The sequence below is a fragment of the Macaca nemestrina genome, chromosome 14 (assembly GCF_043159975.1).
Source record: "Macaca nemestrina isolate mMacNem1 chromosome 14, mMacNem.hap1, whole genome shotgun sequence".
NCBI lineage: Eukaryota > Metazoa > Chordata > Mammalia > Primates > Cercopithecidae > Macaca > Macaca nemestrina.
The window spans coordinates 117,517,032-117,533,569 of NC_092138.1; the positions used below are offsets into that span (position 1 = coordinate 117,517,032).

A 16,538-nucleotide genomic window follows, 5' to 3' on the forward strand; every position below is an offset into this window, starting at 1 on the left:
AAGCGCGCGCCGGAACGCCTCGGGTTGTCGCCCAAGGGGGCGGGGAAATCCGCGGGCGGAAGCGGAAGTGACGACAGAAGCAGGGGCGGAGACGCAAGATGGCGGCTGTGGTGCTCGTGGCGACGCGGTTGCTGCGGGGGTCGAGTTGTTGGAGCGGCTCGCGGCTGAGGTGAGCCAAAGGCGAACCAGGCTTCAGCCTGGGACCGGGGCGGCTTGAGTTTTTCTGGACGCTCCGTCTTTGGTTTCTACAGGTGACATGGCGCCCGTTCGACGGGCTCGCACTTCGGGACACTGGTGTGGTCCCCGAGGCGACGGGGGCCCTGCCTTGCCTTGCGCCTCAAGCCCGGGGATGCAGTCCTATCTGTCTCTCTCCCCGGCTGCTGGGTCCTCTCCCCCCCTTCACCTCCCGGGTCGACGGGCCTTGTCCGAGGCCATGCTTCATCGCTGCCCCTGTGCTTCTGCCGCGTGCTCCCTCAGGAGGCTGAGCCGGTGGGGCCCCAGCTCTGTTAGACCCGCAGGGTTCTGACACGAGGGTCCAGGCTCTCGGTTGATGCGCTCGAGCGTCCGTTGATCTCTGACGTTTAAAAACCCTTTCCGTCCCCACCACCCCTCCCGCCCAAGTGACCGGGCCTGCCTTTCCCCACGCTGGAACTTTGTTCCGACAGCACAGGCATCGCCCCTCCCCACACAACGAGCGCTGTTTCAGGGGTGCGGAGGTGCTGCCTCCAGGAGATGGATACAGACTGGAGCGTGAACAAAATATCGGCAATCGCGTAAATGCTTTGGAGTAAACAAGCAGCCTTTCGTGATAGGAAATAACAGGAAAGACTAGAGTGATGAGGGATAGTCCTCCATCAGGGTGACATTTAAGGGAAGAGCTGAAGAATGAAAGAAGAGGTAGGCATGGGCAAAGGGCAAAGAAGCTTTGGGGGTGAAGAAGCTTTGGAATGAATCAAATGTGTTGCAGGAATTGACAGAAGAATCAGTGTGACCAGGACCTATGGGGCTGTGGGGGTTCAAGAGATTAGTTTGGAGAGGGAGATAGAGACCAAGTCACACCCCACCTTCGGACCAGGTTAATAAGGGGTATGGCTTCTAAGACTTCAGTGATACTGTTGGAGGGCAGAGCCGTTAAGTGCTTTATGTGTACAAACTGCATTTCGAGTGGGTTACTGTTAATAAGCCCTGTTTTACAGAAATAGCACGAAGACCCAAAGGATGGAACCAGCTTGCTCCAGGTCCTGTGGCTGAGCCTTTGTGGTCAGCCTTTGCTTTGTCTTCCAAAGTCTATAGAAATAAGTACTTTAGAAAGGCAGATACTTACTTTTAACCCAGACAAAACATAACTAACTGCACCTAAGAGGTCATCACAGGTTCGTTGTCTCAAGCCTGTTGCAACTGGGCCGCTTTCTCTGTTTTAGGTTTGGACCTTCTGCGTACAGACGGTTTAGTAGTGGTGGTGCCTATCCCAACATCCCCCTCTCTTCTCCTTTACCTGGAGTACCCAAGCCTGTTTTTGCTTCAGTTGATGGACAGGAAAAGTTTGAAACCAAAGTAACCACATTGGATAATGGGCTTCACGTAGCATCTCAGAATAAGTTTGGACAGTTTTGTACAGTAGGAAGTAAGTACTGTTGTGGTGCTGTGGGTGGTCCCGCATTTTTAACATGCACGTGCTTTAGTTGACTGTTAGTTGTAGTTAGCATGCCAATTACGAATTGTACCCTGAGTGGAAGCAAAGTGTACAATTTCATGAATGTTGACCTACACATATACCTGTGAAACCATCAGCACAATCACTCTCATATAGTTAAATCTGATTATCATGTCATATTGAAATTTTAAAATGTTTCTCTTGATTAAATTTTATTTTGAATATCTGATTTAACCTGTCAATTTTCTTTTTCCTACTAGTTCTTATTAATTCAGGATCAAGATATGAAGCAAAATATCTTAGTGGAATTGCTCACTTTTTGGAAAAATTGGCATTTTCGGTCAGTGCCCAGTTTTGTAATTTTTTAGACTATACTTTTGAAGGATGTTTGAGATTTTTCTTCTCTATAATGGTTATTTTCATAAATTATTAAGTTGCTAAGTTAATGCTAATAAAAGACTTTTAAGTTAATAGATAATTTTTGTACGTAGTGTTAAAAGCAAAAGTAAATTTTAAAAAGACTTGCATTTTAGGGGTAGTCTGGATTGCTCATTTAGGTTTTCCTATTTATTTTTACTAGTCTACTGCTCGATTTGACAGCAAAGATGAAATTCTGCTTACACTGGAAAAGCACGGGGGTATTTGTGACTGCCAGACATCAAGGTACACCAGCTTTTACGTACAAAGTGACTTTGTGTCCGTGGGAACTGATGTCCTCGTCGTTGCTCAGATTCTGTCTGAGCCCCTCCCACTGGGAGGTGTGGAGATTCACAGGGAGAAGAGCCCTGTCCTGGATGGAGAGTTGGGTGGACAGCGCTTACACAGAGAAGCACAGCCCTCAGGACCTCAGTTCACCTCCGTCAGTTCATCCAGGCTGTTGGCTGCATGCCAGGGATGTAGAGCAGGCCCTGTTCCCAGATAGAGCAGAGGGCCTTGCATACGTGCTGGACCCAGTAGCCAAAGGCGGTAGGAGCCAGGAGGATGAGCAGCTGACTTGGTCTGGAGTTGGGAAAGGAATAATAGGAGACGCCGGATTGGGCTGGTTCCTGAAGGAACCTGAAGGACTTTGCTAGACACACAGGGCAGAAGGCATTCCAGACCAGGAGACAGCAGGGGCAAAAGGCACTGAGCCAGGGAGGTGCCGGCTGCTTGGTGAAGGGAGGGGACAGTGTTGCCTGGAGCACAGTGCAGTGGTCTTTGCATGCCAGGTGTGGAGCTTGTTCAGAAAGTGCTGGACAATGTGAGATGGGTGGATACAGATCACAGATTTTTAAAATGGTTGATGTTTTAAGTTTGAATGCTAAAAAAATTATACATAAAAGACACGTCAAATGCTAAGAAATAAAGTAAGCTTGGAGGTAACATACTCACATTCTAAAACAAGGCCTCTTAATACCCGCTGACTCCCAGATGCCCCTGCCAGGCTCCTGCCTGGTGTGTTTGGTCCTCCGACTCTTGACTCAAATCTGACTCATCCCAGATGAACTCCTTTTCCTGGCCAGGTGGCTGGTGTCCTGACTCATACCCAGCCCCTCTCGCCCTCAGCTCAGGCTTTTGTTTCTGCCATTCTCCCCACGTGAGCCAAAGTCACTGAGAATGGCTCCTCTTCAGGGTGAAGGTCCAGCCAAGTCCCCTCTTCAGAGGCACTGGTGGCCACGTCCTGCCTCCCACGCTCCCTCTTCTTCACAGCTGTTGCGTCTGTTCTGCGCAGTCTCACTTGATCACACTTGATCTCAGATTACCCCGTGATTTCGTGTCTGTCCCATGGGCCAGCTCTGTGCGCTTCTGACTGTTCTGTGCCTTGTGCCGGGAACAGATGTTACAGCGAGACAGAAGCTCCATACGAGCCAGCCGTTGCTGTCCCCCGAGCCAGCCAAGGCCGGCCGTGTTTCCACACTCACCAGTGGGTTCATTCAGTCAACAGGAGGCTGAGATGAAACACTTCACCTTTTGAGAGAGACTATAGTTACAAAAACCTCTCTCAGAAGTGGCTCCATTTTGACTCAAGCTGTGTGTAGCTGAGTCCTGCCTACTAAGCATTCACACTGTAAAACAGGAGAAGAGAAAGGGGAAAAGTGTCTGCTGTTCCCCGACAAAGGGTAGGAGGTGCCCTCGGCACGCAAACCTCAAACATCCCCTGAAATGTCTGCCAGTCCCCAACGAAGGGTAGGAGGTGCCCCTGGCACGCAAAGCCTGAGCGTCCCCCTGGCTGCTCAGCAGAGTGTGAGCTCAGGGCCTGGCATTTGTCCCCCTGGCATGCAAAGCGTGAGCATCCCCTGACTGTTGAGCAGAGTGTAAGCTCAGGACCTGGCATTGTGGGCTTCTTTTTTCTTCCAGAGACACCACGATGTATGCTGTGTCTGCTGATAGCAAAGGCTTGGACACGGTGGTCGGCTTACTGGCTGATGTGGTTCTGCAGCCTCGGCTAACAGGTGTGGATCCCACCCGCTGGTGTTTGAGGTGGGCCTGGACATAGGGAAGGCCAGAAAGGTTTGTGGAAGCCCTGCAGCCGTGAGGAAGAGCACCTTGTAGTTGTGTGACTGGAGCTTCAGGCCAACACAAAGCGACAGCGAGATCTCGTAAGAAATAGTGCTAGGGGCCAGACGCGGTGGCTGACGCCTGTAATCCCAGCAGTTTGGGAGGCCGAGGTGGGCAGATCACGAGGTCAGGAGATCGAGACCATCCTGGCTAACACGGTGAAACCCCGTCTCTACTAAAAATATAAAAAATTAATCAGGCATGGTGGCGGGTGCCTGTATGTCCAGCTACTTGGGAGGCTAAGGCAGGAGAATGGTGTGAATCTGGGAGGTGGAGCTTGCAGTGAGCCGAGATCGTGCCACTGTACTTCAGCCTGGGCGACAGAGTGAGACTCTATCTCAAAAAAAAAAAAAGAAGAAAGAAATAGTGCTGGGTCCAGGCACGGTGGCTCACACCTGGAATCCCAGGACTTCGGGAGGCTCAGGCAGGCAGATCGCTTGAGCCCAGGAGTTCGGAGTTTGAGACCAGCCTGGGCAACATGGCGAAACCCTGTCTCTACAAAAAAAGATACAAGAATTAGCTGGGTGTGGTTGCTTACACTTGGAGTCCTAGCTACTCTGGAGGCTGAGGTGGGAAGATAGTTTGAGCCTGAGAGGTTGAGGCTGCCGTGACCCATAATTGTGCCACCGCACTCCAGCCTGGGCAACAGAGTGAGGCCTTGTCTCAAAAATAGAAAGGAAGAAAGAAATAGGGCCAGTAGCCAGGCGTGCTGGCTCACGTCTATAATCCCAGCATTTAGGGATGCAGGGATGGGAGGATCACTTGAGCCCAGGACTTCGAGACCAGCCTGAGCAACATAGCAAGACTCTGTTTTCTACAAAAAGGAAAAAAACAAAAAACTGCTGATGATTGTAAAAGTCCTTGGTGTTTCAGAGAGTGCGTATTTGAGACATCCGTGCCCTGGGATGTTTTTAGTGAAATTGGTTCTTCCGTTTTGGAAGGGTGCCTCCGACTGTCTTTAAACAACTTGAATAGTGTGTGCCAGAAATGTCCATTTCACTGTTTCCATTGCCCTCCTCAGCCTTGCAGATGGCAGGACTTTGAGTCCCTGCCAGGGGGCCAGGAGAGGGGAATGTTGGCTTTTCCAGATACCCTAAGGGTGCCCTGTTTCACAGCAGCCTGGTCTTGGTGTTCAAAGGCTACAGTCCCACGTTAAGATCTTGTTGTCGCAGCTGCACCCTTGACATCTGTCTGTGCCTCTGTTTCTTTTTGGAGATAGAGTCTCGCTCTGTCGCCCAGGCTGGAGTGCAGTGGTGTGATCTTGGCTTATTGCAACCTCCACCTCCCGGGTTCAAGCGATTCTCCTGCCTCAGCCTCCCCAGTAGCTGGGACTACAGGCGCCCACCACCACGCCCAGCTAATTTTTGTATTTTAGTAGAGACGGGGTTTCGCAGTGTTGGCCAGGCTGGTCTTGAACTCCTGACCTCAGGTGATCCACCCACCTCGGCCTCCCGAAGTGCTGGGATTACAGGCACGAGCCACTGCGCCCAGCCGTGTGCCTCTGTTTCTATGCACCTTCATGTCTGGTCTCGTGTCCTCACAGCAGCACTTGGGATGGAGATGGACAGGTCCGGTATCCTCAGTGCCTTTCACCAGCAAGGAAGCCAGGGCTTAGCAGGCTCACATGGCTGCTTTGTGGCTGATGTGGGATGAGAGGCCCAGGCCTCCCAGCTCCTGCTTCCTGTGGCAGTCCCCCTCACTCACACAAGCACCCAGTCTGCCCCTAGATGAAGGCAGAGGTGACTGCCAACAGCCACCAACAAGCGGCGCTCAGGCCAGCACACAAGCTGTGGGTCACTGCTGTGATCCTCATCTGTGCCATTGCAGACCGAGCCCGCCTTTGGGTTCTCTTGCAGATGAGGAAGTCGAGATGACGCGGATGGCGGTCCAGTTTGAGCTGGAGGACCTGAACCTGCGACCTGACCCAGAGCCACTTCTCACTGAGATGATTCATGAAGTAAAATGTCAAACTTGAGAATGCCCCTGCACCCCGCTCAGTGACCCTCGTGACACCAGGGGTGGTGGGGAGGGGTTGGTTTGCCTCCTTGATGTTGTCCTTGCAGGTTATGGCTGTGTATGTAACATTTTAGTTTGTGTTTTTTGAGATGAGATCTCTCCACGTTGCATACATTGGTCTTGCACTCCTGGGCTCAGCTCAGGTGATCCTCCTGCCTCTGCCTCCCAGGTAGCTGGGATTACAGACGTGAGTCACTGTGCCCAGCTTAGAACATTCTTGATTTCTGAGTCTGTTGTTTATACAATGTTCGTATTTTCCGGTTCTTATAGTAACTAGGCCTTTATTCCTTAACACAATTAATCTTATGCTTTTTGTAAATTTTTATTCTGGAGAGGCAGATTACTCTTTTTATAAATACACACGCAGCTGCTATTGCCAAACTGCAAGTAAAATATCAGCTTGCGTAGGATTTTCCTAGGGCTGGCTGCAGATGGGCGCTGGTGCTGCTTGTTGGAGGAAGCCTGGTCGCGCTGTCTTCAGTCACCTGTGTCTGTGGCTCTTCCCCATTAGGCGGCTTACAGGGAGAACACAGTTGGCCTCCACCGTTTCTGCCCCACAGAAAACATAGCCAAGATCAATCGGGAGGTGCTGCATTCCTACCTGAGGAACTACTACACTCCCGACCGCATGGTGCTGGCCGGTGTGGGTGTGGAGCATGAACATCTGGTGGACTGTGCCCAGAAGTACCTCCTGGGAGTCCAGCCGGCCTGGGGGAGCGCAGAGGCCGTGGATGTTGACAGATCCGTGGCCCAGTACACTGGGGGGATTGCCAAGGTGAAGTGGCGGGAACGTCTCATGGCCTCGGGTGGGGAACACGTCCCCTGGCCCGTGGCGTGGCATGTTTTTGTATTGATTCTGAGGGTGATAGGTGTTGACTGCACTTGTCGCTTTGCCTTAACACATACTGTGATCCTACAGCAGGGCAGGGATATGTCCCCTGCTGAGGGTGAGCACTGCTAGGCCTGAGCGCAACTCCCGCAGAAGGTGGACGCAGTTCTTTCCTCAAGGGTGTGGGTCTGCCAGTGCCTGCGTTGCATTTTTTGTTTTGAGACGGAGCCTCGCTCTGTCGCCCAGGCTGGAGTGCAGTGGTGCAGTCTCGGCTCACTGCAAGCTCCGCCTCCTGGGTTCAAGTGGTTCTTCTGCCTCAGCTTTCTGACCACCACCAGGCCTGGCTAAATTTTGTATAGAGATGGGGTTTCGCTATGTTGGCCAGGCTGGTCTCAAACTCCTGACCTCATGATCCACCTGCCTCGACCTCCCAAAATGCTGGGATTACAGGTGTGAGCCACCGTGCCCAGCCTGTATTTATTTGTTTATTTATTTATTTATTTTGTATTTTTGGTAGAGATGGAGTTTTGCCATGTTGCCCAGGCTGGTCTTGAACTCCTGGACTCAAGTGATCTGCCCACCTTGACCTCCCCAAATGCTGGGATTTTAGACATGAGCCACCGTGCCTGACTGGCATTGGATTTCTGTGTAACCACTCTGAGGATGATCTGATCTGGGGTTTGCGAGCCCTCGCTGTTTTTTATGTGGCGACATTTGCTTGTTTTATTGGTTACAGCTAGAAAGAGACATGTCCAATGTCAGCCTGGGCCCGACCCCCATCCCCGAGCTCACGCACATCATGGTTGGACTGGAGAGCTGCTCCTTCCTGGTGAGTCCTAGTGCTGGGTCTGGTGGCGTTCCTGGTGCCGTGTGGGCTGCTCAGCCAGTTCCGCCCTCCGTCCCTGGTGTCCGACGGCGCTCCTCACGTAGTCTGGGCAGCTCAGCCAGCTCTGCCCTCCGTTCCTGGCACCCAGTGGCACTCCTGACGCGGTGTGGGCTGCCCAGCCAGCCTGGTGTCCTCTGCCCTCTGTGCCTGGTGTCCGACGGCGCTCCTGACACGGCGTGGGCGGCTCAGCCAGCTCTGCCCTCCGTCCCCGCAGGAGGAGGACTTCATTCCCTTTGCGGTGTTGAACATGATGATGGGCGGAGGCGGCTCCTTCTCAGCTGGCGGGCCCGGCAAGGGCATGTTCTCCAGGCTCTACCTCAACGTGCTCAACAGGTTGGTTGCGCTCTTTTCTGTATCCTCCGGCCAGGCCAGGTGTGTTTTTGGACCATGAGGCCACCTTCCAGGTGACTTTTCTCTAGTTTCCCCTTCACTCCTGTGACTCTCGTTTCCTCCCAGGCACCACTGGATGTATAACGCGACCTCCTACCACCACAGCTACGAGGACACTGGCCTCCTCTGCATCCATGCCAGCGCCGACCCGAGACAGGTGAGGGCCCCGCTTGCCACTGTTCTCAGCACGGCTGCCCTTCCAGACCTGGGCGTCCGTGCCTAGACGGGTCAGCAGGCTGGCGGGCGCAGGCCACACTGTCATCACCTTGCCTTTCTTCACAGGTTCGAGAAATGGTAGAAATCATCACAAAGGAGTTTATTTTGATGGGCGGAACCGTGGATACGGTAAGTGAGGTGTGGCGCCATTTCCAGGCGTACCTGTGGTGTCTGACAGGAGACAGCCACAGTGTAGGAGTGGCCACCTGTGGGCCTGGTCCCCGAGCCTCAGGGCCGAGGTCCCGGCAGAGCAGGACAGGGTGGCCAAGGAGGCACAGCCTGGGGCTGAGCTGCTCCACCTGGGAGCCCACTGGGGCTGTTCTTCCCTGGTCCAAACCCCGAAAACAGAAAAGCAGACCAGCGCCCTGCCCCAGTGCTCGGTCCACTTCTTCTTTGTCTCAGCCACTGGGTGGGTTGTGGGACTGACCGTGTGACCCTCTCTGCTGTGCTGGGAAAACGTTGGAGGAGTTTGTGCGTCCTCCTCAGCCGCCCGTGTGGGATGAAGCAGCTCGCACAGGTGGGCTGCAGTGCGGGGTGTCTCGAGCCTTTTCCTGGTTCCATTTTATGTTTGAAACTGTATTTGTTTACCAAATTTGTTTCTTCTTTTTAAGATGGAGTCTCACTGTGTCAGCCAGGCTGGAGTATAGTAGCTCAAATTAGGCTTGCTGCAACCTCTTACCTCCCGGGTTCAAGCGATTCTCCTGCTTCAGTCTCCCAAATAGCTGGGATTACAGGCACACATCACCACGCCCAGCTAATTTTTGTATTTTTAGTAGAGACGGGGTTTCGCCATGTTGGCCAGGCTGGTCTCGAACTCCTGACCTCAGGTGATCTGCCGCCTCAGTCTCCCAAGGTGCTGGGATTACAATTACAGGTGTGAGCCACCATGCCTCCCTGTTTGCTAATTTTTTAAGCTTAGTTTTTGATGCTTTATATGTTTGGAAACCTTGTTACTTCCTGGACCAGAACTGGTACAAATAAGCGCCGTTTTATACACGCACCCTTTTTTTTTTTTTTTGAGACAGAATCTTGCTTTGTCGCCCAGGCTGGAGTGCAGTGGCTTGATCTCAGCTCACTGCATCCTCTACCTCCCAGATTCAGGTGATTCTCCTACCTTAGCCTCCTGAGTAGCTGGGATTACAGGCGTGTGTCACCACCATAGCTAATTTTTTTTTATTTTTGTTTTTGAGATGGAGTCTTGCTCCATTGCCCCAGGCTGGAGTGCAGTGGCGCAATCTCGGCTCATTGCAACCTCCGCCTCCCAGGTTCGGGTGATTCTCCTACCTCAGCCTCCTGACTAGCTGGGATTACAGGCACCCACCACCACACCTGGCTAATTTTTTGTGTTTTTAGTAGAGATGGGGTTTCACCATGTTGGCCAGGCTGGTCTTGAACTCCTGACCTCAGGTGATCTGCCCACCTCGGCATCCCAAAGTACTGGGATTACAGGTATAAGCCACTGCACCCAGCCGCATGGCTAATTTTTGTATTTTTAGTAGCGACGGGGTTTCACCATCTTGGCCAGGCTGGTCTCGAACCGCTCGACCTCAGGTGATCCACCTGCCTTGGCCTCCCAAAGTGCTGGGATTACAGGTGTGAGCCACCGCGCCTGGCCAGGAAGAGCAGCATTATTCAAGAAATAAAATTGTGGTTAAAATTAATGTGCTTCAGTTCCACTAGTGCACTGCTAGAAAAACAGTCCTCCACTAATGTGAAATCAACGTGAAATAAATATGAAGTATTTAGGTATTTGCCTAAAGTTGCAAAAAGATCTGTCTAAATTAAGAATTATTTTACTTAAAAAAAAATGGTATACAGGCCAGGTCCGGTGGCTCATGCCTGTAATCCCAGCACTTTGGGAGACCATGGTGGGAGGATCACTTGAGCCCAGGAGTTCAAGACTGGCCTGGGCAATATAGCAAGACCCTGTGTCTATTAAAAAAAAAAAGCATCTCCACAGCCCATCAGTTTTTGGTGTTTGTTTTTCAGTGTGCTGGTTCCTAGATCTGCAAGCACCCCTGCCTGTGCCCTGAGGCAGTCGCAGGGCAGCCTGGGACCCGCGCTGCCTCCCTCAGAACCTCACAGGGACTTTGCTAAAGTCAGCTGCCTGGGCCCTGTACCTGAGGCATCTGGGGAAGCTCCAGAACCTGTGTTTCATTTGTATTCCCCCTGATTTTGCCGTGTGGCCCCTTTGGGGTCCTGGTATTTAGAGGTTGACTATTTTACCTTCTCCAGCTGTGTGACACAGACAGTGAAAAGAACTCAAGGGAGGCACATGGCTTCCATACGTCAAGTGTGGTGGAAACCAGGTGACATGTAGCATAGCCCTTCCCTAGAAAACCCGAAGGGGAGACCAGCAGGGTTGCCTGTGGCTTGGGCCTGTGTCCCAGTTCCCAGAGGGAGGCTCTTCCCTTCCTTTCTTTCTCTTTTTTTTTGGAGACGGAGTCTCGCTCTGTCTCCCAGGCTGGAGTGCAGTGGTGTGATCTCGGCTCACTGCAAGCTCCACCTCCCGGGTTCACACCGTTCTCCTGCTTCAGCCTCCCGAGTAGCTGGGACTACAGGCGCCCGCCACCTCGCCCGGCTAATTTCTTTTGGTATTTTTAGTAGAGACGGGGTTTCACCGTGTTAGTGTTAGCCAGGATGGTCTCGATCTCCTGACCTCGTGATCCGCCCGCCTCGGCCTCCCAAAGTGGTGGGATTGCAGGCGTGAGCCACCGCGCCCGGCTTCCCTTCCCTTTCTTTTGTTCAGCTTTGGGCACAGAGATGGCCTTTGGCCATCGCTCGAGTGGGGGTGGAAGGTGGCACGGGGTGGGTGTGTGCCCATCTGACTGGACCCTGGCCCCAGGTGGAGCTGGAACGAGCCAAGACGCAGCTGACGTCCATGCTCATGATGAACCTGGAGTCCAGGCCTGTGATCTTCGAGGATGTGGGGAGGCAGGTGCTGGCCACTCGCTCCAGAAAGCTGCCGCATGAGCTGTGCACGCTCATCCGTGAGTACTGCGGGGGCAGTGAGGGACTGCCACAGGTCTCAGCCAGGCTCAGAGGAGGCCGTCTCGCCCTCCCACAGGCCATGGGGGCCCATGGTGTGTCTGTCACACCCGGAAGCCGGGGCCTTCACCAGTTGTCCTCAGCAGGGGTGGCCGAGGGCAGGGCCGTGGGGTCACAGACCTGGTCTCACTTCCTGGCCCCACCATGTACCTGCTGCCACCTTGGCAGGTGACCGCACCCTCTGCACCCCTGGGAGCGGCTGTCACTACTTCCCAGAGTTGTTAAAGAGGACGCGAGTGAGTGGGCGAAAAGGGCTCAGTAGAGGACTGCTACGTTCTATGTGGAGTAGCAGTGGATTGGAATGCCGCGCTACCGTTGCTGGCTGTCGGGCAGGAGTCTCAGCCCCAGGTTTCCGGGGCCCCCATGAGTGACCTTAGGAGGCCTGAACTTCCTCAGACTGTGTGCCAAGTTGTGTGTGCATCGGACTCTTCTGGGGGACAGGCTTAAAACCTGGCCCAGGCTGCCTACTAGGTTGGGGTGGCTCAGGCTTATGGTGTCACCTGTGGGTATCTCCTGTCCAGGCCTGGAGTCCCGGGCACTTGCCCTTCCCCATGTGGGCCCTTGTCCTTCCCTCAGGAGCGTCCACTGAAATCCTCCGGCAGTGTCCAGCCTCTCGGGCCTCGTCTTCTGTAGAAAACAGACCCTCCTGGACCCTGTCGCTCCTGTCCTGGGGTTCCTGGTGCAGCCCTCTGGCCCCTCTCACCCCACCCTTCTGTCCATGTGGCCCTCGGGCTCGGGGTTTTCCTGCAGGCCCATCCCAAAGGGAGCTCAGCAGCCAAGGAGCTCGCTCTTCTGTAAATGTGACTCTTCCTGGGCGGGTTCGTCCTACATTTTTAAGTCATCGCCATGTCCCCATTTACTGAGAACTCACTTCTGTCACTTTTGGACTCACCCTTGGCTACACCCAGTGGCTGCCTTTGGGCCCAGGTACCCCCAGCAGCAGCGCAGCGTGAGTGAGTGGTGCAGACTGGCCACCCCCTCCGTGTGTTTAGTGACGCAGCCTCGGCGTGGAGGCCGTGGCACGCTTGTGTGACGTACATTTGCCCTCTGCACTAGGCAACGTGAAGCCGGAAGACGTGAAGAGAGTTGCTTCTAAGATGCTCCGAGGGAAGCCGGCAGTGGCCGCCCTGGGTGACCTGACTGACCTGCCCACGTACGAGCACATCCAGACTGCCCTGTCGAGCAAGGACGGACGCCTGCCCAGGACGTACCGGCTCTTCCGGTAGAGCCGCTCCCCGGCCTGACAGACCCAGGGGCTGCAGCTGGAGCCTGTTCCTGTGCGTGTTAGTTTGGACACGAATTTAGTTTAAAAAGCTGTCTGGTTGTATGAACAGTGCAGACAATGTCACCACAGCACCCACGCAGTTTGCGTTGCTTCAGAACTCAATGTGCCGATCAGTGGAGTCAGTGTTGTGCCTGACCGCCGCAAGCCAGCAAGCAGGTGCAGTGCCCAGCGCTGGAGTGCAGCGTGCCGTGAGGAGGCCGGTCAGTGCTCCCCCTCCTCGGGGGCTCTGGGCACACGGGGCTCCACAGGTTCCTTGGAGGAGCCCTGAGCCGGGAAGCAGCGGAGGCCAGCCTATCAGAGCCTCCCTGGAGGCCACCGTGCTCCTGTGTTGGTACCAGGACTCACCTCTGACAAACAGGACAAGGTGAGGGCCCAGTCTGCTCTGAGGAGCGCGGTCCATGCGTGTGCACGCGGCTTCCCTGGTAATAAACAGCTGGCATCTTAGCTTGGTGTTTTCCTTCTCGCCTGGGGAGGGGCGGTTCTTAAGGGCTGTCTGAATTGGCAGCTTTTCTAACATGGAGGCCTTCCTCCCTGATAATTATCTGGTTGACCCAGTGACTTGAAGCCCGTTCTCATGCGACGTGCTGATTTCACGGTGTCGCAGCATGCACGGGGCGGGGTGACGGCGGGTGATGGTGACTGGCAGCAAAGCCTGCAGATGCCTTAGAGGTAGGGAGCGCCGCCAGTCCGAGGAGCGGCCACAGATGTGGCTGTTTTCAGAGATCCAAAAGGTCACATGGCTCAGGGAACAGCCACCACAGGGCAACTTTTCATGTGGTCTAAAAACTTGTACAAGTGGCCGGGCGCGGTGGCTCACGCCTCTAAATCCCAGCACTTTGGGAGGCCGAGGTGGGCGGATCACCTAAGGTCGGGAGTTTGAGACCAGCCTGACCAACATGGGGAAACCCTATCTCTACCGAAAATACAAAATTAGCCTGGTGTGGTGGCGGGCACCTGTAATCCCAGCTACTCGGGAGGCTGAGGCAGGAGAATCGCTTGAACCCGGGAGGTGGAGGTTGTAGGGAGCCGAGATCGCGCCACTGCACTGCAGCCTGGGTGACGAGCGAAACTCCATCTCAAAAACAAAAACAAAAAACTTGTACAAGTTAAAACTTGTAACGTTGTTCTCAAACACCCATAGAAACCTTGGGAGCTCCAAGGGGTGTGGGGAGGTCGGGCCTGGGAACCTGCACGGGCCACCTCCGATGCTGCTGTAGTCCAAGGGCAGCTACCTGCACGTGTGACTCAGTGGCCTGCACAGAGCTGTGGGGCACAGTTTTGTCAGCAGGAGAGAACAGTCTCTGGTCCTGTCTTCTGAGTAGCTGAGAAGCTCAGCCTCTGTGGTGTAGACGGGAGAGAAAGTGGATATTTTCAGGAAGTTAAACTTGTAAGCTTTACTCCTGTGAGCCTCTGACTGTCCTCTGGCTATTGTAGTTTCCGTAAGACCTTGTGCCTTTACAACACACACTCCAGCGACGGTGCCTGCTTGAATTTGCCCACATGGGAAGCTCAGCTTGCTGCCCACCTGGTGGGATTGGAGGACCGGAGCGGGAGGACGACGGTGTCTGTTTTAACAGTGGACTTCCGTTAGAAACGTCCTGTTGTTACCACACCTGGGACGGCACACAGCCCCTGATGCCCAGCTGCACGGTGAACGCAAAGCTCCCGCACCACAGGCGTCAGGCCTGGGGTTGAGCTGCTGAAGATGCCAGTGAAGCACAGTCCTGCTCCAACTACCGAGAAGCCGGAGGACATTCTAGAAACTGCTACCAATTAGCCCTCAGGGTCTGTGCTTTGGAAGCCAAGGCCAACACAGGTTCTCTCCGTTCCCTGCCACACCCAGCTGGCTCTCCCTCGCTGCCTCCACTCTAACCGCAGGTCACACGCCTGCCTTCCCTGCCACACTCCTCCTCGCCTCGCTTTTTCTTTTCTTTATTTTTTTGAGATGGAGTTTCACGCTTGTTGCCCAGGCTGGAGTGCAGTGGCGTGATCTTGGCTCATCGCAACCTCTGCCTCCCAGGTTCAAGCGATTCTCCTGCCTCAGCCTCCCGAGTAGCTGGGATTACAGGCGTGCGCCACCACGCTGGCTAATTTTGTATTCTTAGTAGACGCGGGTTTCACCGTGTTGGTCAGGCTGGTCTCCAACTCCCGACCTCAGGTGATCCGCCCACCTTGGCCTCCCAAAGTGCTGGGATGACAGGCGGGAGCCACCGCGCCCGGCCCCACTTCCCTTTTTCTTTGGAACTAAGGTGCACTTGCTGCTTTAAGATGGTCACCTTCCCCAGGCAGGCCATTTGGTTCATTCCAGTATCGCTGCTGGTGGCTAGACCCTCTGTCCTGGAGCAGGGCTATGAAAACACTTGCTGAACGAAAGAAAGCAAAGCATGCTTGAGAGAACGAGAGCTGAATTTTTTTTTTTTTTTTTTTGAGACGGAGTCTCCCTCTATGGCCCAGGCTGGAGTGCAGTGGCGTGATCTCTATGGCCCAGGCTGGAGTGCAGTGGCGTGATCTCGGCTCATTGCAAGCTCCACCTCCTGGATTCACGCCATTCTCCTGCCTCAGCCTCCCGAGTAGCTGGGATTATAGGCGACCGCCACCACACCTGGCTAATTTTTGCATTTTTAGTAGAGATGGGGTTTCACCATGTTGGCCTGGTTGGTCTCCAACTCCCAACTTCAGATGATCCACCTGCCTCGGCTTCCCCAGGTGCTGGGATTACAGGCGTGAGCCTCCGCGTCTGGCCCCGAGAGCTGAATTTTTGAAACCACCCTCACACAGGCGTATTTCACAATTTTTTTTTTTTTTTTGAGATGGAGTTTCATTCTTGTTGCCCAGGCTGGAGTGCAATGGCACGACCTCGGCTCACTGCTACGTCTGCCTCATGGGTTCAAGGGATTCTCCTGCCTCGGCCTCCCAAGTAGCTGGGATTACAGGCGCCCACTGCCACACCCGACTAATTTTTTGTATTTTTAGTAGAGACGGGGTTTCACCATTTTGATCAGGCTGGTGGTGAACTCCTGACCAGCCGCCTAGGCCTCAGGTGATCCACCCACCTGGGCCTCCCAAAGTGCTGAGATTATAGGCATGAGCCACTGCACCTGGCCACATTTGTTTTGCTTTTGCCAAATTTAGCAGTGGAGGATTGTATACCAAAGTTACCACTAATATGAAGCTCTAAGAACCCGCTATTATTGAGCCAGCTTTTTTTTTTTTTTTTTTTTTTTTTTTGAGATGAGGCTGGCCCGGGAGTACAGTGATGTAACCACCGCTCATCAGCCTTGACCACCAGGGCTCAGTTGATCCTCCCACCTCAGCCTCCTGAATAGCTGGGACTGTAGGCGCGCACCAACATGTGGGCTAATTCTTATTTTAGAGGTGGGGCCTCACTAGGTTGCCTAGGCTGGTCTCTTAACTCCTGGCTTCAAGCAATCCTCCTGCCTCAGCTTCCCAAAGTGCTGGGATTGTAGATGTGAGCCACTGTGCCTGGCCGTATTTAACAATTCTTTTATTTTCCAGAGATTGGCCAACATCATTTGCATTAGTGTAAACTCCTGAGTGAAATTCCATTCATCTAAAAGCTAGTGGTGAGTGCCAAGGGCATCACCTGGCTTTTGATCTGTGATCGTACTAGACACATCACGCCACGCCACTCCCCGCCAAAAGACTTGGAGCCTCT

At 53.8% G+C, this 16,538-nt stretch overlaps 1 protein-coding gene across 2 annotated transcripts; it reads left to right on the forward strand.

The window, feature by feature from the left end:
* The first annotated feature begins 31 nt into the window (after positions 1 to 31).
* LOC105471930 (peptidase, mitochondrial processing subunit alpha) lies at positions 32 to 13,306 on the forward strand. 2 transcript variants are annotated; one of them, XM_011724767.2, is made up of 13 exons: positions 32 to 169; positions 1,422 to 1,624; positions 1,915 to 1,994; positions 2,235 to 2,317; positions 3,992 to 4,086; positions 6,049 to 6,149; positions 6,720 to 6,983; positions 7,774 to 7,866; positions 8,138 to 8,256; positions 8,380 to 8,470; positions 8,596 to 8,658; positions 11,375 to 11,519; positions 12,634 to 13,306. In XM_011724767.2, exons 1-13 carry the CDS (start codon positions 99 to 101, stop codon positions 12,801 to 12,803), a joined length of 1,578 nt encoding a protein of 525 aa, XP_011723069.2. In that variant the 5' UTR covers positions 32 to 98; the 3' UTR covers positions 12,804 to 13,306. The 2 variants fall into 2 exon arrangements, with proteins under 2 accessions (XP_011723069.2, XP_011723070.1); XM_011724768.2 differs by lacking the exon at positions 32 to 169 and adding an exon at positions 182 to 897 and having other exon boundaries at positions 3,994 to 4,086.
* Positions 13,307 to 16,538: the final 3,232 nt, after the last annotated feature.

Bases quoted from the DNA above. Each gene is read 5' to 3' on its own strand.
- LOC105471930 (XM_011724767.2), top strand. From the start codon at position 99: ATGGCGGCTGTGGTGCTCGTGGCGACGCGGTTGCTGCGGGGGTCGAGT. The intron at 170-1,421 runs GTGAGCCAAAGG...TCTCTGTTTTAG, and splicing joins TGGAGCGGCTCGCGGCTGAG to GTTTGGACCTTCTGCGTACA. The intron at 4,087-6,048 runs GTGTGGATCCCA...GTTCTCTTGCAG, and splicing joins TCTGCAGCCTCGGCTAACAG to ATGAGGAAGTCGAGATGACG.